General features: G+C 41.3%; 1 protein-coding gene across 2 annotated transcripts in view; it reads left to right on the plus strand.

Moving 5' to 3' along the window:
• nol4lb (nucleolar protein 4-like b) overlaps positions 1–24,572 on the plus strand; it is a 521,420-nt gene that overhangs the window by 441,313 nt on the left and 55,535 nt on the right. For both annotated transcript variants that reach the window (XM_087994840.1, XM_087994841.1), the window contains one exon: positions 11,476–11,658. In XM_087994840.1, coding sequence (XP_087850966.1) covers positions 11,476–11,658 — 183 coding nt within the window. The remainder of the gene's footprint in view (positions 1–11,475; positions 11,659–24,572) is intronic.

A 24,572-nucleotide genomic window follows, 5' to 3' on the forward strand; every position in this document is an offset into this window, starting at 1 on the left:
GGAATTCATGTGTCTTATGACAAACCTCTCAACACACTTTATAATTATGGAGGTCAGAACCATCAGGTGGTAGTATTTGAGGCATGCAGCATAATCTTTCTTTGGCACCACAATGAGCATGGTCTTCTTGAAGCAGGTGGGGACTTAGATCATAACAAGGAGAGGTTAAAGATGTATGTAAATACTACCACCAGCTGGTCCACACAGGATGTGAGTGCACAGCCAGGGATTGTCTCTGAGCTGGTCACTTTTCTTGGGTTCGCTTTTAAGAAGGTGACCATGGGTACAGGTACATCCGAGGCTGTTGAGATAGATGACATATTTGCATTGACCATCAGTTCAAAGCAAGCTTAGAGTGCATTGAGCTCATCTGGTAGGGATGTGTTGTTGACCATGATTCTGTTTGACATCACTTTGTAGCCCATTATGTCATGTAAGCCTTGCCACAAACAGCAGGTGTCAGTGTGGTTGGTCTGGGTCTCAATCTTTGTTTGATATCGCCCCTTGGCATCTCTGGCCTTACAGAGGTTACTTAAATTTCCTGTATAGGTCACAGTTGTCTGACTTGTATGCCTCAGACCTGGACTTCAGAAGGGAGTGGATCTCCCAGATCATCAGATGTTTCCGGTTGGGGAACATTCGGATTAACTTCTTTGGCACGCTGTCTCTTGCTCACTTACTAATGAAGTCTGTAATAGTGGCATAGGAGAAAGTGAGGACTGCAGATGCTGGAGAACAGAGCTGATAATGTGTTGCTGGAAAAGCGCAGCAGGTCAGGCAGCATCCAAGGAGCAGGAGAATCGACGTTTCGGGCATGAGCCCTTCTTCAGAAATAGTGGCATACTGAAGTAGTGGCATAGGCTGGCAGCTGCGTTCTTGAATGTGGACCAATCACTGACTCTAAGCAGTCCCATAGAAGCTCTTCCATTGCCTCAAACAAACGTTACACTACTTTCTCTACTGGGTCCTCACGCTTCAATTTCTGCTTGTATGTCAGAAGGAGGAGCACTGCGTTGTAATCTGATTTTCCAAAATGCCGATGGAAGATGAAGCTGTAGGCATCTTTGATGGTTATATAGCAATGGTCGCAGATGTTCAGTCCTTTGTTGGGACAGGAGATGTGTTGATGGTATTTTGGTAGCACGGTCCTGAGTTTGGCCTGCTCAACGTCACCGGCTACAATGAACAAGACTTTGGGCTATTCTGTCTCAAGACAGTTTATAGCATTCAGTACTTATAGAGTCATAGACATGTACAGCATGGAAACAGATCCTTCGGTCCAACCCCTCCATGCCAACGAGGTATCCCAACCCAATCTAGTCCCACCTGCCAGCACCTGGCCCATATCCCTCCAAACCCTTCCTATTCATATACCCAGCCAAATGTCTTTTAAATGTTGTAATTGTACCAGCCTCCACCGCTTCCTCTATCAGCTCATTCCATACACGTACCACTCTCTGTGTGAAACAGTTGCCCCTTAGGTCTCTTTTATATCTTTCCCCTCTCACCCTAAACTTATGCCCTCTAGTTCTGGACTCCCTGACCCCAGGGAAAAGACTTTGTATATTTACCCTATCTATGCCCTTCATGATTTTGTAAACCTCTATAAGGTCACCCCTCAAACTCCGATGCTCCAGAGGAAACAACCCCAGCCTGTTCAGCCTCTCCTTATAGCTCAAATCCTCCAACCCTGTCAACATCCTTGTAAATCTTTTCTGAACCCTTTCAAGTTTCACAACATCTTTCCGATAGGAAGGAGACCAGAATTGCATGCAATATTCCAACAGTGGCTAACCAATGTCCTGTACAGCCGCAACATGACCTCCCAACTCCTGTACTCAATACTCTGACCAATAAAAGAAAGCACACCAAACGCCTTCTTTATTATCCTATCTACCTGCAACTCCACTTTCAAGGAGCTATGAACCTGCATTCCAAGGTCTCTTTGTTCAGCAACACTCCCTTGGACCTTACCACTAAGTGTATAAGTCCTGCTAAAATTTGCTTTCCCAAAATGCAGCACCTCGCATTTATCTAAATTAAACTCCATCTGCCAATCTCAGTTCATTAGCCCATCTGATCAAGATCCTGTTGTAACCTGAGGTAACCTTCTCCGCAGTCCACTACACCTCCAATTTTGGTGTCATCTGCAAACTTACTAACTATACCTCTTATGTTCTCATCCAAATCATTTATAGAAATGACAAAAAGTAGTGAACCCAGCACTGATCCTTGTGGCATTCCACTGGTCACAGGCCTCCAGTCTGAAAAGCAACCCTCCACCACCACCCTCTGTCTTTTACATTTGAGCCAGTTCTGTATCCAAATGGCTAGTTCTCCCTGTACTCCATGAGATCTAACCTTGCTAACCAGTCTCCCATGGGGAACATTGTCGAATGCCTTACTGAAGTCCATATAGATCACATCTACCGCTCTGCCCTTATCAAGCCTCATTGTTGCTTCTTCTAAAAATTCAATCAAGTTTGTGAGACATGATTTCCCAAGCACAAAGCCATGTTGACTATCCATAATCTGTCCTTTCCTTTCCAAATACATGTACATCTTGTCCCTTAGGATTCCCTCCAACAACTTGCCCACCACCGACGTCAGGCTCACCGGTCTTTAGATCTCTGGCTTGTCATTACCACTGTCCTTAAATAGTGGTACCACGTTAGCCAACCACCAGTCTCCCAGCACTTCACCTGTGACTACCGATGATACAAATATCTCAGCAAGAGGCCCAGCAATCACTTCTCTAGCTTCGGTGCTCTGTAATATGGACATTTTTCAAGGTGTCACCAACTATTTCCCTACATTCTATACCTTCCATATTCTTTTCCACAGTACTGATGCAAAATACTCATTTAGTATCTCCCCCATTTTCTGCGGTTCCACACAAAAGCCACCTTGCTGATCTTTGAGAGGCCCTTTTCTCTCCCTAGTTAACCTTTTGTCCTTAATGTATTGGTAAAACCCTTCTTTGGATTCTCCTTAATTCTATTTCCCAAAGCTATCTCATGTCACCTTTTTGCCCTCCTGATTTCTCTCTTAAGTATACTCCTATTGCCTTTATACCCTTCTAAGGATTCACGCGATCTATCCTGTCTATATCTATATATGCTTTCTTTTTCTTAACCAAACCCTCAATTTCTTTAGTCATCCAGCATTCCCTATATCTACCAGCCTTTCTTTTCACCCTAACAGGAATACACTTCCTCTGGATTCTCGTTATCTCATTCATCAAGGGCACTCTTCACTTTCACATGGGGTGGGATGTAGACTGCTGTCAGGATAGTGGAGGTGAATTCACCAGCAAGTAGTCAGGTGTAACAGGAGTGAGGCATGTCTCTGTGAAACAGAGCACACAGCAGTCTCTGAATTCCCTTTGGAAGATGAGTCTAGATTTACGTTCATCCATTTTGTTCTCCATGGCTTGGGCATTTGCCAGGATTATGCTGGATAGGGGGATCTTGAAATCCCAAAGTTTCAATCTTACCTGACGTCCAGCACATCTCCCATGTTTCCGAGGTAGGTGGCTTCGCCTAGTCAATCTGGGTGTCAGTGAGGGATGTCTGCTTCTCCCAATGGGGTCTTGAGCTCCAACTGTGGCCTTTGGCATTCCAGGGCAACTTATGGCCAGTTCGGACAGGCCTCCTCGAGTCGGGTCACCGTGAGGTCGGATCTTGTTCCCATGCTGAACAGCTCTCAGTTCTGGGTTACCATGACATCAGGAGATCAGGTCTGCAAGAGGCCGGACAGCCTCTGGGCTTGCAGTCCCAGAATCGACAAGGTAAGTCAGTATGTCCAAAGGGGTTCTAGGCAGCAGTCTCATTCACAAACGCTCCGGTGGATCTTACAGCCAGTTTGGTCGGGCTTCTTCAATGTTGAGTCACTGAGCGATCAGGTCTTGTTCCCACCCTGGTCAGACCTCTGTTCCAGGTTTCCGTGAGGAGGTCAAGCTTGCGGTCCCAATGTCAGCAATCGAGGCTCGTTGGTCGTAAATCTTTAAACCTTAAAGTAGATGTAAGAAAATGTTGTTTGTAATTCTGATAGACTTAGAATTGAGGTTTAGAAGAGCAGAACGATTATAAGATATGTAAGAATAAGATCTGCTGTAAGCAACTTACAAAATGTCATCATATTCTGGCATCATTTTGAAAGTATGCTGCTTTGGCCATGATGTCCTTGAGATCTTAGTGTATTATTGGAATTGTACTTGTCCAAGCAAGTGGAGATCAATCCAGCTTCTGATATGTACCTCTTAGTTGGTCGACATACGATAATAAGACATCAGGCTATTCGGCCCATCGATTCTGCTCCACCATTCAATCATGGCTGATAGGTTTTTCAAACCCATTTTCTGCTTTCTCCTTGTAACCTTTGATCCCCTTGGCAATCAAGAACTCATCTAACTCATCTATACTCAATGACCAGGCCTCCACAGCCCTCCACGGCAGTGAATTCCACAGATTCACCACTCTCTGACTGAAGAAGTTTCTCCTTTTCGCTGTTCTAAAGAGTCTTCCCTTTACTCTAAGGCTGTGTCCTTAGGACCTCGCGTCTCCTGCCAATGGAATCATCTTCCCAACATTCACTCTGTCCATTAGTATTCTGTAAGTTTTTGTAAGACAGCATTTGTTGAGTTCAGGATTTGACTCACTCCCTGTAAAATATTCAGCTTCAGGCCTGATAAGCGGCGACAGTCTCTAGGTGACTTAAAGTTTTTGGTCAATGATGGTACCAGGATGTTAATAGAATTTGATAGTGGTTGTGCTATTGAATGTCAAAGGGAAGTAGATAGGCTCTTTCTTGTTGGAATAGGTCACTGCCTGCATATGTGGTGTTAGCATAAATGTTGCTTGATGCCTTTCAGCCCAAGCCTAAATGTTGCCCTGCTGTAAACTGGTAGATTACTTTATTATCCAGCAAGTTTTTAAAGGAACTGAGGACTGCATTCATCAGTGAGCATCCTCACTTTTGGCCTTAACATGAAGTTAAGGTCATTAAGAAATAGCTAGAACATTGTCATTAGGCACAAGGGCTCTTGTGGCACAGTAGCAGTGTTCTTGCCTCTAAGCCAGGTGAGCTTGATTCAAGTCCCACCTGCTCCACAGGCGTCAAATAACATCTCTGAACAGGATGATTAGAAAATATCTGTTCTGAGTAACATCTCATGTGATGTCTTGCAGCTGAGAAAATCGATTTCTGTCAATTGTGATTGTTTTCTTTTGTGGCTTTTATGATTCCAGCCAGTGTGGAGTTTCCCTCGTCTCCAATTGACTTTAGTTTTTCTCAGCTTTTAATAAATGTTCATGTAAACCTAGTTTAAAGGCAGATATTTACTGATCCCTAAGGCATTTTCTGTCACCTGGAACATGGTATGATGAAGAATCTAATTATTACATAATATTTTGAACTGTGTTTGTCTGTGGTCTCTGTTGAAATGTCTATAATAAGGATTTTGAACCTTAGATCAAATCCAGTTTTACCACGCCTAAAATTATGACTCTGTCACTGACAACAGCAGGTTCCTTCAATAAAGAGCAATGAGCCAAAAAACTTGCATGTAATTGTAGTTCATGGGATAAGTCAATAATATTTTGCATCACCATAGGTTGTAGTATATTTGAGATAAAACGAGCATTTGGATTTGCCCAAGATTAAATCTAAAATTTTAACTCTTTGTCAGATGTCTCTTGGTGAGAGTGTTTAAACAAGGGAGTGCTAAGCTATAAACTTTCATGATTTGAACTTGTTTGATCCCCCTGCTTTTCATTGACCATGAAATTAACCTTCCTGTCTTCTATTGCTTAGGGTCATGTGCAAGACTTCACTGAACCTGTTAATGTAGGTTAGTCATCCAGTGTACGCAGTTTCAGAACTCACTTTCGAAAGATTGAATGAGAGAATGAATTTAGTTGCAGCCTTGATTCTTTTGAGTTCAAAATGGATTTATCTTGAAATGCTAATTGATGAGGTTACTGGAAAAGGAGTGAGAAATTGGGAATCCTGACCTCTGCACCCAGATTTCCTTTATGTACACATGATGGAAATCTCATCCATTAGGAGTACATATGAAAAACTTGGGAGCCAGATTTTCCACTTTTAGTGATTGCAAATCATGCACCTAGCATGCCGGGCACTTTATTGTTCACATTGTGATGATCCTGTGGCTTTAAGAAGTGCGTTTTGTCCTTTTTTTTAAATGAAGAAAGGTTGAGATAGAGGTACCAAGCAATTTGGTCAAAGCTAATAAAGTAAACAGTTTGGGAAGCCTTGGGTTTTTTTTTAGGTTGGAACAGTAGAAGCAATCTCAATAGATGGGGTCAAGCTCCCACAGAACCAAGAGTTTTTGTTTTACCTTTCAGCAGTTGCTGGGGTGGATGTGAAGTTCTTATCCCACTCTCTGTTACAGCTAAAAGCTGAGGTTGTCTTCCTGCTGCTGGAATTGCATGTGAGACAAACTATTTTACTGAATTTGCCAAGGGTGTCTTTATGGGATATTGCTATATTGGAATATTTAATTAGTAGTTTACATAAATATTATTGTGTTCAGCATTCCAATAGAGTTACTGTTAATCTAGTTGTTCTCTTTTTATTTTGTCTGTATTTTAACTGTAGTGTAGTTTGACCAATCTAATTTCATCTGGAATTTAACGCCTTACATTTACCTTTAAAATACAAAAAGTTAGGGTCTAGGCTATCTTCTTAATATATTTGGATGAGGGTTTTTACCTGATCCATAACAGTGTCATGTGCGACAGCTAACCCTGTTATAGTTGTTATAATTCTGTTTTATCCTCTTGTAAACCTTGTTGACAACACCACAGTAAAAGAATAAAAAGAATATATAGTGAGCAATTGATCATTAAGTTTACAATTTGTAATCAACAAACACAACAACGTTTCTTCTAAGGTGCATGCTAGTACTTTATAGATGCTCATAAGTCGTCCTATGTTTGGTAATGTATATACAACAGTGGCTTCACAAAAAAGTTAAAAGGGTTCCATACTTTGAAGAGACCATGCACCAAAAAGCTGTAACAATGAAACACGGCACTTCAATTTGGATAATATATGCATATTTCATATAAAATAGCAGCCTTTTTATACTTGCAAAGCAGCAACATTTTTATTAATGCTGTGAGAACAGCTGAAGGTCCAAAGTTCCAACCAGCAAGGTTAACAAGAGTTTGAACAAAGATAAGATACATTAGAAAATGGGAATGAAGTAATGCAAAACTTGGGTTTTTAAAACCCGTTGAGTGTAGACAGTAATGGAGAATAAGAGGGAAACACAGTTTCACTGTTGTCAGATGATTGATTTTCAAATACTGGTGATGGTTACAAGGAACTAAAATTGGATTATTTGAAGCTTCAAAGAAACAAGAGAATAAAAGTCAGCACACTGACTGTTGTATCAATTGAATAGAAATATCAAGGCAAAGAGGAATCTCTTGCAAAATGGCAAACTTTTTTTTCAAGAAATGAGCCTCATGTGGTGCAGTGATACACAGGAGGCCTGGGTTCAGGTCTTACCTACTCCAGGGTTGTGTAATAACATCTCTGAACAGGGTGATTAAAAAAAATAGGTATAACCACACCAAATGTGCTTATGCTACTCACAAATCGTGAAATATAACTTGCTTCAAAGGACCTTGTCTTTAGGCAAGCAAAGATAATGTACTTCTCAATAAATAACACTTCATGTTATTCAATCGGGTGTACGCATATTAAGTCTCCATGGTTATCTCCTACTTAATTGACATTGTTGAGACACAATCATTATCATTTACAGTAAGAAATGGTTTAGACTTGGTAATCAACATTGGTTGACATGTGTGAAGCAAGAGGTCTCTGGATTGATAGTAATAGGTCTTGGAACCTCACCTTCATAATAAGGGATTGTTACCAAGCTTGCTGTTCTTCCATAGACCATAAGATGCAGCAGCTGAATTAACCCATTTAGCAATTGAGTCTGCTGTGCCATTCAATCTTAGTTAGCCTCCTCAGTTCTCACAGCAATGAGTTCCACAGATTTACCACCCTCTAGCTGATGAAGTTCTTCCTCCTCTCAGTTCTAAAGGGTCATCCCTTCACTCTGAGGCCATGGCCTTGGATCCTAGTCTCTCTGACTAGTGGAAACATCGTCTTCATGTCCATTCTATCCGGGCCTCTTCATATTCTGTATGATTCAATCAGATCCAACCCTTATCCTACTAAACACCATCAGGACAGACCCAGAGACCTCAGCTGCTCTTCATATGACAAACCCTTCATGCCTGGGATCATTTTTGTAAACCTCCTCTGGATTGTCTCCCATGCCAGCACATAATTCCCTAGATATCGGGACCAGAACTTTCCACAGTATTCCAAATGCAGTCTGACTTGAGCCTTCTATAGCAGCAGGCAGTATATCTCTGCTCTTATATTCGAGCTGTCTTGAACTGAATGCTAACATTGCATTTGCCTTCCTAGCAACCAACTGAACCTACTTGTTAACCTTAAGGAAATCCTGAGCTAGGTCCCAAGTACATTTGTGCTTCAGATTTCTGAAGTCTTTTCCTGTTTAGAAAATGGTCTATTCCTCTATTCTTCCTACCAAAGTGCAAAACCTCGTATTATTCCACATTGTATTCTCTCTGCCACTTCTTTGTCCACTGACCTAGTCTGTCCCAAGTCATTCGTCAGCACTTCCTCAACACTGCCTGTCCCTCCACCTATCATTGTGTCATCTGCAAACTTAGTAACTATGCCCTTAATTCCTTCTTCTAGATTGTTAATGTATAATATGAATAGTTGTGGTCCCAATACTGACCACCATGGAACTCCATTCGTCAGCTGCTGACATTCAGAGAAGACCCCTTTATCCCTTCTCTCTGTCCTCTGCCCTCGCAAGTCAGTCAATCCTTTATCCATGCCAGTACCTTGCTCCTATCACCACGGGTTCTCATCTTATTGAGCGGCCTCCTATGTGTCACCTTCTGGAAATCCAAATTGATGATGTCCGTTGACTTTCCTTTGTCTAACTTGCTCATTATTGTCTTCTCAGTATTCTAATGGAGTTGTCAGGCATGACCTCCCCGTGATGAAGCTGTGCTGACTCTGCCTTATTTTACCATGCACTTCCAATTACACAGAAATCTTATCCTTTATAATGAACTCTAAAATCTTACCAACAACTAAGGTCAGGCTAACTAGCATGTAGTTTCCTGTCTTCTGCTTCCCTCCTTTTTTAAACAGGGTTGTTACATCAGCCATTTTCCGGTCATCTCAGACTCTCCTTGACTCCAGTGATCCCTGAAAGATTGACACCAATGTCTCTACAGACGACTCAGCTGCTTTCTTCAGAATGCTGAGATGTAGTCCACCTGATCTAGGTGACTTATCCACCTTCAGACCTTTCAGCTTCCCCAGCACCTTCTCGTAGTGATGGCCACTACATTTCACTTCTGCCTTCGACTTTCTGGAAGGACTGATATGCGGCTGGTGTCTTCCATGGGCTGCTTTACCTACAGAAAACAAATTTGGGCTTCTGCTGCAGGCGTGCCATGGGAAGGAGGAATGGTTTTCAGTACTATTCCTGTGTCCATAGGAAGGATTTTTTCCAGAAACCAATAGCATAATTTTGTTTAATAGCTACGTAGATCATTGAAAAATCTTGAGTAGGGAAGTATGACATAAAGGGTTCGTATAACTATTGAGCCCATAAATTTGGTAGTAGAGACCAACCCTGAGAAGATTGGGCACAGGCATTGTTACTTCTAAACTGATATGTTTGACTCCACTGTTATACCTAATGAGTGGGCATAGCAATGATAAATTTCTACTCTAGTAATGTAGAACAACATACCAGCTTGACGAAGAGCAAATCACTTCCATCTATCATATGTTGTCAATACTGTTCTTGTTTCACAAGAACAGAAATTGCTAGAAAATCTCAGGTCTGGCAGCATCTGTGCAGAGAAATAAGATTTAATGCTTCGGGTTGAGTGATCCTTCCTCAGAATGCTTTTCCAACAATGTCGTTTATGTTTCTAATTTACTGCATCCTCAGTTATTTTGGTTTTCATTTTGTTCTTGTGAAAGTTGTAGCTACAACAGAACTTGTTTCTGTTTAACAAATGAGCAAGAAGACCCTTGATAACATCAAGCACAGGATCAATAAATACTTTTTGATATCATTTATGCCATTTTGTTGTGTATTTTCTGCTTGATCAAAAGTCTCAGTAGGTTGCTGTTTCAATTCCTATTCACGCGAATACATAACCTGTGCTAAGTATGAGAGAGTAATACACTAAGGTTAAGGTATTGTCCATAGATACAATGTTAAACTGATAACCAATATGCTGTTCCACTTTTCCATACAGCTACTAAAGCTCCCATTCACTATTTACAGATGAGCAATGATTTTTTTTCTCTGGGAAATCACTGTTTCAAGCAACACTGTAAACTAATCAACTGTTCTTTCATCCTCATAATAGCCATTTTCATCAAAGCAAACTTTTACAAAATTTGCCACAGGAGAAGCAATAATCCAATGGATATGAAATGCTTTGTGATATACTTTTTTGATTGTTCCTCGTAAAATGTACAATTGTGTATAAACTGAAAACAGCACATGAAAGAATGGCTAACATTGTAACAGTTCCCTTCATTGGAATCACTAAACCCTGGTTTTCTTTAAATTATGATGTGACCTGCTGTTAACTTCCAACATTTCCTGTTTGTATTTCAGAATTGCAGATGTTTAGAATTTGTGTTGCAAGAAATGTTTTCCTTCTAAATCCCACTTTATTTTTTTCCTCAAATTTTCAAATTAACTGTTCACATTGGTCCAATCTCCTTGTGAAAATGTCCATTTTTCACGTAAATTTAGTCAGTAGCTTAGATATGTTATTTGACATTAAGAGATTTCATGATTCTACCCTCACACAGCAACCACTGAACACTCCCGTGTTGGCTTCTGGATGGAGATCAGGAATGGACTATCTGAACAATTATTCCCCTCCTTTGTCTCACACTGAGGCTAACTGCCACTTCCTTACCACTAATTTTGCTAAGGTGACAAAATCAACACGGTCAGGAGGTTAAACACAGTACTTTCCTAATTTATTTGGTTGAGCCATTTTCTGTAGTGGAGCCTTTGGGAAAATTAGTTCATTTCATTTTTATACCTCTTTTGTTTGACTTTTGCATTGGCTTTACCATTGTCGTCAGAGCATCACACTATGAAAAATTAAAACATCTAAATTTAGAGTGCAGCTTCTTCTGTCAGTTACATAGCAGTAATAGTTCATGAAAATGACTCTTAAGTACTGTATATACCTTGTAAAATCAGGACCTGCCAAACTAACTCTGTAAAAATCATGTATTTAACTTGATTAGAATATCTATCTATTACTGTAGTATCATAAAAAAGATTTTGTCTTTAAAAGTTTTAATTAAATCTGATGACTGTTGCTTTTGTTCCAGTCTCCACCTTACAGCTCAGGAAGTTACGACTCTAGCAGAAATGAGCTTTCAGGAAGTTGTCCAGAAGATCTGTCAATCAGCAGAGGTGGGGACGACGACGATGACGATCATGATGACCATGAAGACAGTGAGAAGATCAATGACTCTGAGGGAATGGATCCTGAAAGGCTAAAGGCATTCAATGTAAGAACAATGTATGGGCTTCTATATACACTTACATAGAACGTTACAGCGCAGTACAGGGCCTTCGGCCCTTGGTGTTGTGCCAACCTGTGAAAATAATCTGATGCCATACAATCTACACCATTCCATCATTATCCATACATATAACCAATGCCCATTTAAATGCTCTTAAAGTCGACGAGACTACTACTGTTGCAGGCAGGATGTATCACGCCCCTACTGTTCTCTGAGTAAAGAAACTACCCCTGATATCTGTCCTAAATCTATCACCCCTCAATTTAAAGCTATGTCCCCTCGTGTTATCCTTCACCATCTGAGGAGAAAGGGTGGACAGTGAGAGCCTATCTAACCCTCTGATTATCTTATACATCTTGATTAAGTCACATCTCAAACTCCTTCTCTCCAACAAAAACAGTCCAGTTCCCTCAGCCTTTTCTCATAAGACCTTCTGTCCATACCAGGCAACATCCTAGTAAATCTCCTCTCAACCCTTTCCAAAGCTTCCACATCCTTCCTATAATGCGGTGACCAGAACTGAATGCAATATTCCAGGTGCGGCCTTACCAGTGTCTTGTACAGCTGAAGCATGACCTCGTGACTCCAAAACGCAATCCCCTTCCAATAAATGCCAACACACCATATGCCTTCTTAACAGCCCTATCAACCTTGGGTGGCAACTTTCATGGGTTTATGCACCAGGACACCAAAATATCTCTGTTCATCTACACTGCCAAGAATTTTGCTATTAGCCCAGTACTTTGCATTCCTGTTATTTCTTCTGAAGTGAACTACCTCACACTTTTCCACATTAAACTCCATTTGCCACTTCTCAGCCCAGCTCTGCATCTTATCTGTGTCCCTCTGTAACCTACAACATCTTTCGGCACTATCCACAATTCTGCCTACCTTAGTGTCATCTGCAAATTTACTAACCCATCCTTCTGCGCCCATATCCAGGTCATTTATAAAAATGACAAACAGCAGTGGCCCCAAAACAGATCCTTGTGGCACACCACTGGTAACTGAGCTCCGGGATGAACATTTCCCATCAACCACAACCCTCTGTCTTCTTTCAGCTAACCAATTTCTGATCCAATTCACTAAATCACCTTTGATCCCGAAGCTCCATAGCCTACTGTGTGGAGTCTTATCAAACACCTTACTGAAGTCCACATACACCAAATCAACCGCTTTACTTTCATCCACCTGTTTTGTCACCTTTTCAAAGAATTCAATAAGCTGCAAGGCACTTTTCTGAAAAATCTGGCCTGTACAGTCCATCACAGCTAAGGTCTTTTTTAAGTGAATCACTGTTCCTTAGTATAACCCACAGAAAAGAATCCAAGTCCCCATGGAATTAAGTTCTTAGGTCTTAACTAAAACTAAAATTCATTTCTTCACTAGAATAAAGCTAAAACATTTTCATAATAGATGCCTATCCTTCTTAGATCACTGGAAGGAGAGAAATTAAAACTGATGATGGAATAGGTCTATCTAGACCCAATATATTTCCTATGTTGAAGGACACCATGTTGTCTGGAATGGTAACTCCAGTTGTAATGTTGTGGGTCAGCTCAGTTGGCAGTATGGCTTTATTGCAAAGTAGGATGCTGTTAGCAGTGCGAGTTTAATTCCTGTACTGGCTGGGGTCATCATGAAGGTAACACCTTTTCGATCTTACCCTTCATGTTAAATTCACTATCAATCATCTGTCTTTCTAATGAGAACTCTGAAACAATGGCAACTTTATCTTTACCTTGAAAGATCCTTGGTGATTTACTGCAAAGCATCTCGTAGATGGTGCACAATGCTGTCGCTGTGCATCAGTGGAGGAGGCAAAGAGGAGTCAGTGAATGGTACTGTACTTGGACTTTCAGAAGGCATTGATAAGGTTCCATATCATAGCTTAAAGCTTTTGGTGTAGGTGATGATGCTTGGCATGGATAGAAGACTGGCTGGCTGGCAGAAAACAAAATGTACATGATAGTCTTTGTCAGTTTGGCAGGATATGATTAATAGAGTCTCTCAGGGATCTGTTTTGGGACCTCAAAGTTTTACATATTACACCAGTGTCTTAGATGAAGGGAGATGAGGTATAATAGCTACATTCACAGATGACATGAAATAGGTAGGAAGTATGATGTGAAGAAGACATCGGAAGATCTTAATTAACTTTTTTATTCACTCGTGAGTGTTGCTGGCTGGGCAAGCATTAATTGCCTGTCCCTAGTTGCCCTTGAGATGATGGTGGTGAGCTGCCTTCTTGAACCATTGCAGTCCGCGTATGATAGGTAGACCCACTATGCTGCTAGGGAGGGAATTCCAGGATTTTGACCCATGGACACTAAAAGAACGACAATATATTTCCAAGTCAAATTGTTGAATGGCTTGGAAGGAAACTTGCTGGGGTTGATGTTCCCATTGTTATGGACCAGACCAGACCAGACCTGCCAAAATGTGTTGTGGAGATAGCCTAGGCCCTAACTTTTTTTTTAATGTAAGGTGTCGTGCTCCAGACATGACCCAATTGGTCTACCACTGAGCTTTAATCAAAACACACTTTATTGTTATAAAACAGTTAAAGTACAGCAAAAGGAAGAATTGGCATAACTTGGTTCTGTTGTAATACTTAACAATGTATTATTAATGTATTATTTAACTACTAATCATCAACTGTTCCAATATAGGCAACATTCTATAAATACACCCTTTGGCAGAAATGCAATTCAGCAAAACCGTTATCATTCTCACTTGTTGTCTCTCTCCAGAAGAAAGAAACAATCTGCCCCTTTTGATTTTTATCATTATCTAAGACTTCACTGTAGCAGCAGAGAACTTCAGCTTTTAGCTCCAGCAGCCAGCAGAAACTTTCTCACTAATTGAAAATAAAATTAAAAGTCTTCTTGGTCTGTGTGAGCCGTGACTCCACCCATTCATGATTCTGTTGTCTAAACACCCAGGGAGAACACAAAGCTGTTTACCATCTGCCTATTTGAAGGAGACATTTTGTAACCACTCTAACAATACCCCTCTACAAGAGAAATAGGACAGAACCCATCTCTTAAAGGCACAGTACCATCACACCATATATCTGCTATCCTTGTCCTTCTACATGGAAATGGTTATTGGTTTAAAATATGCTGTCTTAGTATTGTGCAGTGCATTGTGGATAGTACACACACCTACTACTGAGTATTGGTGATAGAGTGACTGAGGATGTGGTGCTAATCAAGTTGGCTGCTTTATCCTTGATGGTGTCAAGCTTCTTTGTGTTGGTGGAGCTGCATTTATCCAGGCAGGTGGGGAGTATTCCACCTGTGTTTTGTAGTTGGTGGACTGGCTTTGGGGAGTCAGGAGATGAGTTACTCACTGCAGTGTTCCTACTCTCTGACTTGCTCTTGCAGCCACTGTATTTATATGGTGAGCCCAGTTCAGTTTCTGGTCAAAGGTACCCTTCAGGGTTTGGATAATGGGGGATTCAGTGCTTGCCATGCCATTGAATATCTAGAACCAGTGGCTAGGTTGTCTGTTATTGGAGATGGTCATTTGCACCACTCAAGTGCCAGTCAATGTTATTTGGCACTTTTCAGCCCAAACCTTGATATTGTTGCCTGTGAAGTTTTCCATCCAGACACTTTATTACCAGCCTCCCAGATTGCCTTGATCCACGACAATTCATCTGCCATTGCATTAGAACCATGGCAGGTGCCTTCTCCCTAGCCCTACACTCATCCCTGGAACATCTCGAGAACAAAGGTACCCACATCCGGCTCCTACTTATTGATCTTAGCTCCGCCTTCAATCACCATAATTCCATGCAAACTCATCTCCAAATTCTGAGACCCACGACTCTGCTCCCCCTCTGCAACTAGATCCTCGACTTCCTAACCCACAGACCGCAATCAGTAAGCATAGGCGACACCACCCCCTCAACACAGGTGCCCTGCAAGGCTCCATACTGAACTCCTTACTATACTCCTTACACACTCACAACTGTGTGGCCAAATTGAGCTCTAACTCCATTTACAAATTTGCTGATAACACCACCGTAGTGGGTCAGATCTCAATTGACGATGAGACAATGTATAGGAAAGAGATAGTCAGCTTAGTGGCACAGTGTAAAGATAACAGTCTCTCCCTCAACTAAATAAAGAAGCTGGTCATTGACTTCGGGAAGTGGGGTGGAGAACATGCTCCTCTCTGTATCACTGGTGCTGAGGTGGAGATAGTCAAGAGCTTCAAATTGCTAGGAGTAAATATCACCAACACTCTGTCCTGGTCTATCCATGTCGATGCTACAATCAAGAAAGCACACCAACACCTCAACTTCCTCAGAAGGCGAAGGAAATTAAGCATGTCCACAATGACTTTCACCAATTATTATAGGTGTACCATAGAAAGCATCCAATCACAGCATCGTATGACAACTGCTCTGTCCAAGACCACAAGAAATTACAAAGAGTTGTGAAAGCAGCCCTGTCCATCGTGAAAACCAACCCTCCATCCATTGACTTCATCTACATATCCCACTGCCTCAGGAATGAAGCCAATATAATCAAAGATCCCTCCCATCCTGGTTATACTCTCTTCCATCAGGTTTGTCTTACCTTTTGAGCACAGGACTTAGCTGGATTGTTTTCCACATGGTTGTATAAATGCCAGTGTTGTAGCTGTCATGGAACAATTGGCTAGGGGTGTTTCTGTAGCACAAATCTTCAGGACTGATTCGAGAAAATTGACAGCAGCTATAACCTTTGCAATATCCAGTGTCTTCAGCCACTTCTTGAGGTCACATGAAGTGAATGGAAGTGATGCTGGGGACTGCAAGAGGAATTTCAGATGGATCAACCACCACGCAATTCAGACGCGAGATGAATGTGAATGCTTCAACTCTGTCATTTGCTCTGATGTGTTGGACTGTCTGTGTTGACTATGGGAATATTTGTTGCGTCTCGACCTCGTGTTAACTGTTTAATTGTTCACCACTATTTATGATAGTATGTCACAGGACTGCAGAGCTTACGTCTGACCTGAGATAATGAGGTTACAGATTGTGGGTGAGTGTAATTCTGCTTTTGCTGATGGCCCACAGTGTCTCATTGATAGCCAGTTTTGATTTGCTAGATTGTTTTGAGATCAGCATGATGAGCTTGTGGAAAACATCAGAAGTCACATGACACCAGGTTATAGTCCAACAGGTTTATTTGAAATCACATGCTTTCGGAACACTACTCCTTCGATAAGTGAAGTGTTGAAGGAGCAGTGCTTCAAAAGCTTGTGATTTCAAATAAGTCTGTTGGACTATAACCTGGTGTTGTGTGACTTCTGATTTTGTCCACCCCAGTCCAACACTGGCACCTCCACATCATAACATGAAGGAAGGTATCCTCAGTGTGAAGACAGGAAGACCCTCTTCCACAACAATAATGTGATTGGCACTCCTACTGCCATGGATGGGTGCATCTTTGATGGATAATTTGATGAGAACGTCAAGCAGATTGTTGCCTATTGTTGCGTGTCTCACCATTGCCCCAGACCCAGCCTAGTAAATATCTGCTTCAGGACTAAGCCAGTTTGATCGGTAGTGAGGCTACAAAGCCACATTTACTAGTGGACATTGATGTACCACACCCCAAAATGTTCATTCTATCTCCTCGATACCCTCAATGTTTTCTCAAAGGCGTTCAACAAGAAGGAGTACTAATTGATCAGACATATTTGGGGAGAGGACAGGAAACAGTATTTAGCAGAAGTTTTCCTTGTCCATGTTTGACCTGATGCCATGACACTTTTGCTACTTCAGAAGACAGTTAAGACATTTGTAGGCCACACCGGGTCTGAGCCACAGGTATCTTTCCCTAAAGGATGTTGGTGAAGTAGATGTATTTTTGGATCAATTGATATTGTTTACCTTGTCACCATTAGGATAGCTTTTAATTCAAGATTTTATTGTATTAAGATTTCTGCTATGGTGAGATGCTAACTCCTTATCTTCGAAACATTAGCCTAGTATTTTGAATTACTAATCAAGTGACATCAACACTTCATCATTGCCTTTCCCAGCTATGCAAATAACAAACTGAAAGTTCTGGAAATCTGAATTAAAACAGAAAATAATGAAAATACATAGTAGGCTAACATCTACAAGAATCGAGGTAAGTTAGGGTGTGATCTTTTTCTCAAAATTGTGTATTTTGACAACAGATCTACACACAAGGTATGGATCTATCTAACTTCTGTTATAGATGTTGATGTGCATGTTATGCAGTTTCAGCATTTTCTGCTTCATGTAATATACTTTAATTGGATGGCAGACCATGCAAAGGTTTGCAGCCAGTGTTCCCTGATAGCTTTTCTGAAATTTTTCAATCTTTAGGGAGTAAATATTTAAGAATGATTTTTATTAGTGTTGTTTGTGTTTCTGTTTACTCTAACTGGTTTACGGATAGACTTTACTTTGGCTTGATATACCGAGAACCAAATTAACTCCAGTGTGTGACTACTAGCCTTTCAGTTTGTTTTGTGTCTGCAAACAAACTTTCATTTATCTGAATTACAACCTGACTTTGAGATAGCCTGTTTAGTTCAGCCACCCAGGATTAGTTTACATGAAATGAACCAGAGCTGCGATTTACATTGGCTTGGCTGAGTTTAGCTAAACTAAACCTGTTTATTTGAGCGGAACCACCACTTGGCTTAGGTATAGATTCCTCCAAGAGTTCAATTCCAAATTGAAGAACTAAGATTTCATAGTCGTACCAGCTGATTTGAGTTGAACTGGAATGCACCAGAATGGCTTGCATATTATACTCAGCACTGGTCTCGGAGATCAAGTCAGATTGGGCATTCTTTCAGTAACAATTGCAACTTTGCATAGGCAAATGCTATTATGTTAATATTAAGTGTTATAGCACATTTCAGAATGCAGTAGAAAATATAATGACTATGTTCAATATTAACACAAAGCCATGGGGCAGAAATTTGTTGCAGAGTCAGTAATATGGTAATCTCAGAAATTAGAGCAATTCTTGAAGGAAAGAAGAAAGGGCTTCTTGCTGAAATGGTTGAAATGAGATGCATAGTTTGTTATCTTCAGTCTGTTCTGGCATCGTTGCTACAATACTGTTTCTTGCAATCTATTTTTGGATGACTAGAATTCAAATGGGTGGACTTTGATAGATGAGCCTTTGTGTTAGGTTTAGTTAGGGTATTTTACTGCACAGGTGCCATAACCTTATCCTTTCCTTAACTGATATCCATATGGTGCACAGGATAACAATCAGAAACAGGACTATTTTCCAGCTTTAATTGAAAGGCACTGAAGTCAATTGTAGCACCTTTACCTTTGAATCTATGGTTGTTAAAGTCCATCTCAACTACTCACTGAGTCATTAGGAAAAATATTTAATATTTTGATATGCTAAACATGTAAAAGCTATAAATATGAAATTATAAATAATGACCAAAAAAAAAATCTTTATTCCATCCAGACAGTGCCAGATAATTGTTATATTTTGTCCATCATCATATATACCCAATATATATTTCGATGTATTGGGACTTCATTTAAATAATTTGGTGAACCATCACTCATTGCACGAGTGGGCAACCGATTCAAAAAAGATCCACTTCCTGAAATGATTTGGGTTTATCCATCTTAAAGTACTGCACTCTTTCCAAAGATTCATATCACCCATCATGTGGAGGACTAAAATTGGACAAAGTAATTCGACTGAGTCCTCACAAAGGTCTTGTACAAAAGCCAATTGTATTCAACCTCAGTTGCCTAAACTAGCTTTTTCTTCACAGCATTGCACATGAACCTGCTGTAAGCTACACTGGAGACCCAGCTCACTCGCCTTCTCTATCTTCTTTAATATTTTCTCTAATTGGTGCATGTTTATTGAGCATTCAGTGTCATTTTTTCAAAGTAAACATTAGAGATATTTGCCACATTTACTGTATAGGATCATAGAAAACATAATACAGAAACAAGCCAATAAACTTCTGATGCATGAAGCAGCTAAAATATGTACAGTTATATGAGCATTGTGAAAATGTCTGTCATATCCAGAGATCATTTCATATAAAAAGAACATTAGAAAAATCACAATTGAACAGTTTTAAAGTTTATCACTGTTTCAGTGCTGATCTTGAGATTATTGATCTTAAGGCTCCAGTGCAGGTTATATCTAAAATGTTATAAAATGGCCTTAAAAGTACTCATATCTAGTGTCATCTGAGCCATATCATTACTCTTATATCTGTATTCAAATTGAGTGAACAGAAAACTTAATGCAAATGAATTTTAAAAGAATGTGAGAAAGTTTAACCCTTTAGTGGCCTTTATCAATGCTGAAGAGGTAATAAAGCATGAAACAGTTGCCAAGTAGCAGTGAAGAAAATGGAAAATGCAAATTTAAGGTTTACACCAAGTTGACCTGTCCCTATTTACGCCATTCTTATATTGCATCAAATTGTTGCATAAAATAGATAATGTAGTATGAAGACAATTCCTCGCTGTTTGGTATGATAGTGAATGCCTACAAATAGTGAGTAACAACTTGCCATGTTAGTTGATGACCATCTTGTCTTGTTCCAATATCTTTGAAAGAATGGCATGCAATTATTGCAATACTTCTGAAGAATAGTTTAACTTAATGATGTGTCAAGTTTCACCTGTGAGCCTGTTTTAACATCCTGATTTGAGCATTTAATCTTACTCAAGCAGTCATTGCCTGCCAGTTTGAGATCTCTATGCGTATGGCTGAAAATGTGGCTATCCACATACTCAAAGCGGGGCACAAGTGATTTTTGATACAACCTGCATACCTAGCCTCTTCTATTTGCCTTCTTTCTTTGTTACCCAGCATCTAAGGTAGAAGATCTCCAACAGGATGTCCCGTGTTTTCATACTTTACCCAAAAATGACAACTATAAAGAATTGGCATTGTAGCTCAGAATTGACAAGTAGGAGACTGGAAGAACACAGCAAGCCAGGTAGCATCAGGAGGTGGAGAAATCAGTGTTTCAGCTGTAACTGAAATGTTGACTTCTCCACCTCCTAATGCTGCTTGGCTTGCTGTGTTCTTCCAGCCTCCTGTTTGTCTACCTTTAATTTCAGCATCTGCAATTTTTTTTTAATCTCAGTTGTAGGTCAGGAAACATTTTGTGCCAGTAGGATATAGATGTGGTTAGAAAGAGCATCAAACCTCCCAAATTCTTCTTTTATAAAGATAGGCAATACTGCAAATACTAGGGGGAGGCAATGCCTTATGGTATTATCACTAGACTATTAATCCAGAGACCTAGATAATGATCTCCAGCATCTGCAGTTCTCACTAACTCCAATATTCTGTGAACCCTAGTTCAAATTTTGGCAGATGGTGGTATTTGAATTTAACAAAAATCTTTGGAGGTAAAAACAATGACTGCAGATGCTGGAAACCAGATTCTGGAATAGAGTGGTTCTGGAAAAGCACAGCAGTTCAGGCAGCATCCAAGGAGCAGGAAAATCGACATTTCGGGCAAAAGCCCCCCATCAGGAATACAGGCAGAGTGCCTGAAGAGTGGAGAGATAAATGAGAGAAGGGTGGGGGTGGGGAGAAAGCACGGAGGACGAACGATCAGTCCTCAGCAAAGGACTCACCTTCATCCCCCTCTGTCCACGCATCAATGAATTTAATACAGGCCGTGACGTGAAACACTTCTTCCGCCGCCTCCACCTCCGAGCTTACTTTTCCAATCAGGACTCCTGCCCACCTTCTGAGGGCTCCTTCGCCCGCCGGCTCCACCCCCACTCCCAGCTCCACACCCACACCAGGCCCTAGCTCCCAGCCCGGCCGAGTTTTCACCATCCCTCCAGACCTTCCCCTCACTGCGGACGAACGATCAGTCCTCAGCAAAGGACTCACCTTCATCCCCCTCCACCCACGCGTCAATGAGCTTAATACATGTCGTGACGTCGAACACTTCTTCCTCCGCCTCTGAGCTTACTTTTACAATCAGGACTCCAGCCCACCTTCCGAGGACCCCTTCGCCCGGCCCTCTTCCCACCCTACCTCCTGCAAAAATGCCATCCCATATTCCCAATTCCTCTGCCTCTGCCGTATCTGCTCCCAGGAGAACCAGTTCCACCACAGAACACACCAGATGGCCCCCTTCTTTAGAGACCGCAATTTCCCTTCCCACGTGGTTGAAGATGCCCTCCAATGCATCTCGTCCACATTCTGCACCTTCACCCTCAGACCCCACCCCTCCAACCGTAACAAGCTCAGAACCCCCTTGGTACTCACCTTCCACCCTACCAACCTTCACATAAACCAAATCATCCGCCGACATTTCCGCCACCTCCAAAAAGACCCCACCACCAGGGATATATTTCCCTCCCCACCCCTTTCCGCCTTCCGCAAAGACCGTTCCCTCCGTGACTACCTGGTCAGGTCCACGCCCCCCAACAACCCACCTTCCCGTCCTGGCACCTTCCCCTGCCACTGCAGGAATTGCAAAACCTGCGCCCACACCTCCTCCCTCACCTCCATCCAAGGCCCCAAAGGAGCCTTCCACATCCATCAAAGTTTTACCTGCACATCCACCAATATCATTTATTGTATCTGTTGCTCCCGATGCGGTCTCCTCTACATTGGGAGACTGGTCGCCTCCTAGCAGAGCGCTTTAGGGAACATCTCTGGGACACCCGCACCAATCAACCACACCGCCCTGTGGCCCAACATTTCAACTCCCCCTCCCACTCAGCTGAGGACATGGAGGTCCTGGTCCTCCTTTACAGCCGCTCCCTCACCACCAGACACCTGGAAAAAGGAAGCCTCATCTTCAACCTCGGAACACTTCAACCCCAGGGCATCGATGTGGACTTCACCAGTTTCCTCATTTCCCCTTCCCCCACCTCACCCCAGTTCCAAACTTCCAGCTCAGCATTGTCCCCATGAATTGTCCTACCTGCCTATTTTCCTTTCCACCTATCTACTCCACCCTCCTCTCTGACCTATCACCTTCATCACCACCCCCACTATTGTACTCTGTGCTGCTTTCTCCCCACCCCCACCCTCCTCTCATTTATCGCTCCACTCTTCAGGCACTCTGCCTTTATTCCTGATTAAGGGCTTTTGCCTGATTTTCCTGCTCCTCGGATGCTGCCTGAACTGCTGTGCTTTTCCAGCACCACTCTATTCCAAAAATCTTTGGAGTTAAAGGGTTAATGATGACCATGAAACTATTGTCAACTGCCTTAAAAACTCATCTGGTTCACTATTGTCCTTTAGTGAAGGAAACTACTGACTTTAACTGATTTGGCTTACATTTGACTCCAGACTCTCAGCAATGTGGTTGATTCCTAACTGCCCTCTGGGCAGTTAGGGATGGCAATAAATGCTGGCCTGGCCAATGATGCCTACATCTTGAATGAATAATGTTTAGGTAAGAAGGTCTGGTAGCATTTGTAGAGAGAGAAACAGAGTTGATATTTCATCAGGACAATATCCACACGATGACTGCAACAGTGGACTCGAGGATTTCTCTATAACTTGTCTTTCTCACTGCTAGATGTATTTTCACAATGTTCTATTATGAGGCTTTAAAGCAATATATGAAATATTTCTCAGTGAAGTGCTTGGAGCTCATTCAATGTATTGCTGTAACAGTTGTTTTAGAATGAATATCATTATCATTTCTTTGAAATTTGAGGAAATAATTTAATTAAATTCCAAAGTTTCTTAATTACAACAAAGCTTAAACAGTTATGTTCCACACTGCAACCCTTGAAAAGTTGGGTTGATCTTCCATATTACTGGGATTTCTGGAAATACTGGATTTCTGGGATATTGGAAATTCCTGTTATACCACTGCAGGAACAGTGGATACTGTAAAGGAGGAGGGAACACCTGACAGGCAATCATTCCCTAATGACTTGTTCTGATTGGCACTAATAATTGACTGATGACCATCCAACAGTCAGCGGAGTTTGGCTGAAAAAGATGAAAGAAAAGTGTTGAAGGGCATCTTACCCTCAAGGTAGACAGAAGTGAAAAGGTAAATTTTGTAATTGTTGACATTATGAATTAGTGGTACACCTCATGATAAACTTACCATACTAACTAAACAGAAGCAAACAAATAATTAAAATAGTTTTCATGTATTTTCTTTGCTGAGCTAGCATATAAATATACTGTCAATGTTGACAATAATATGTAAAACATGAATTCAGTGAAGCCAGCAAATAAATTGAAGTACACCAAACTACATACAAAAACATCTTTCAAGTAATTATTTTACATTATTAATGGCTTAAGAATGTTTTGTCATATTTGAAACTAATTTTAAAGGCTGGATTGGCTTGTTGGAGGCAGGAATTGTGAGGTAGATTGGATTTTGAATCACAAACCCACCCGCAACTTGAAACAGGAAGTAGACATTTTTCGCTAAATTGAGAAGCTAGTTATCTATAGATGGGTCTACTGTCCAATGAGACAAGAAGGGTACAAGGATCCAGAAGGCCAGTCAAAAAGTGGGCCAAGTAGTGACTTGCTTCAGGAACCATTGTTGCGGCTGCAGTTTGCACATAAATGTTTTAGGACAAAGGTTGGAGAAGGTTAAAATATCCCATGTTTCGAATATCAGTGCAGGATATGGAACCTGGGGCAGGGTAACACATTCTCAGCAATTATTTTTTGTATAATGGGTCAAGAGCCCTTTTAAATGCTCAACCTCTTCATCGCCACTTCAAATACCATCATTTCACTAAGCTCACAGGTAACTCAGTTGAAACTTTATTGCTGGAACAGCACAGCAGGTCAGGCAGCATCCAGGGAACAGGAGATTCGACGTTTCGGGCACAGGCCCTTCTTCAGGAATGAGCAGAGAGTGTTCAGCAGGAACACTCTCTGCTCATTCCTGAA

This window comes from Chiloscyllium plagiosum, unplaced genomic scaffold, assembly GCF_037043375.1.
Source record: "Chiloscyllium plagiosum isolate Xiang-an unplaced genomic scaffold, Cpla_swu_hap1 HiC_scaffold_15, whole genome shotgun sequence".
Lineage (NCBI taxonomy): Eukaryota > Metazoa > Chordata > Chondrichthyes > Orectolobiformes > Hemiscylliidae > Chiloscyllium > Chiloscyllium plagiosum.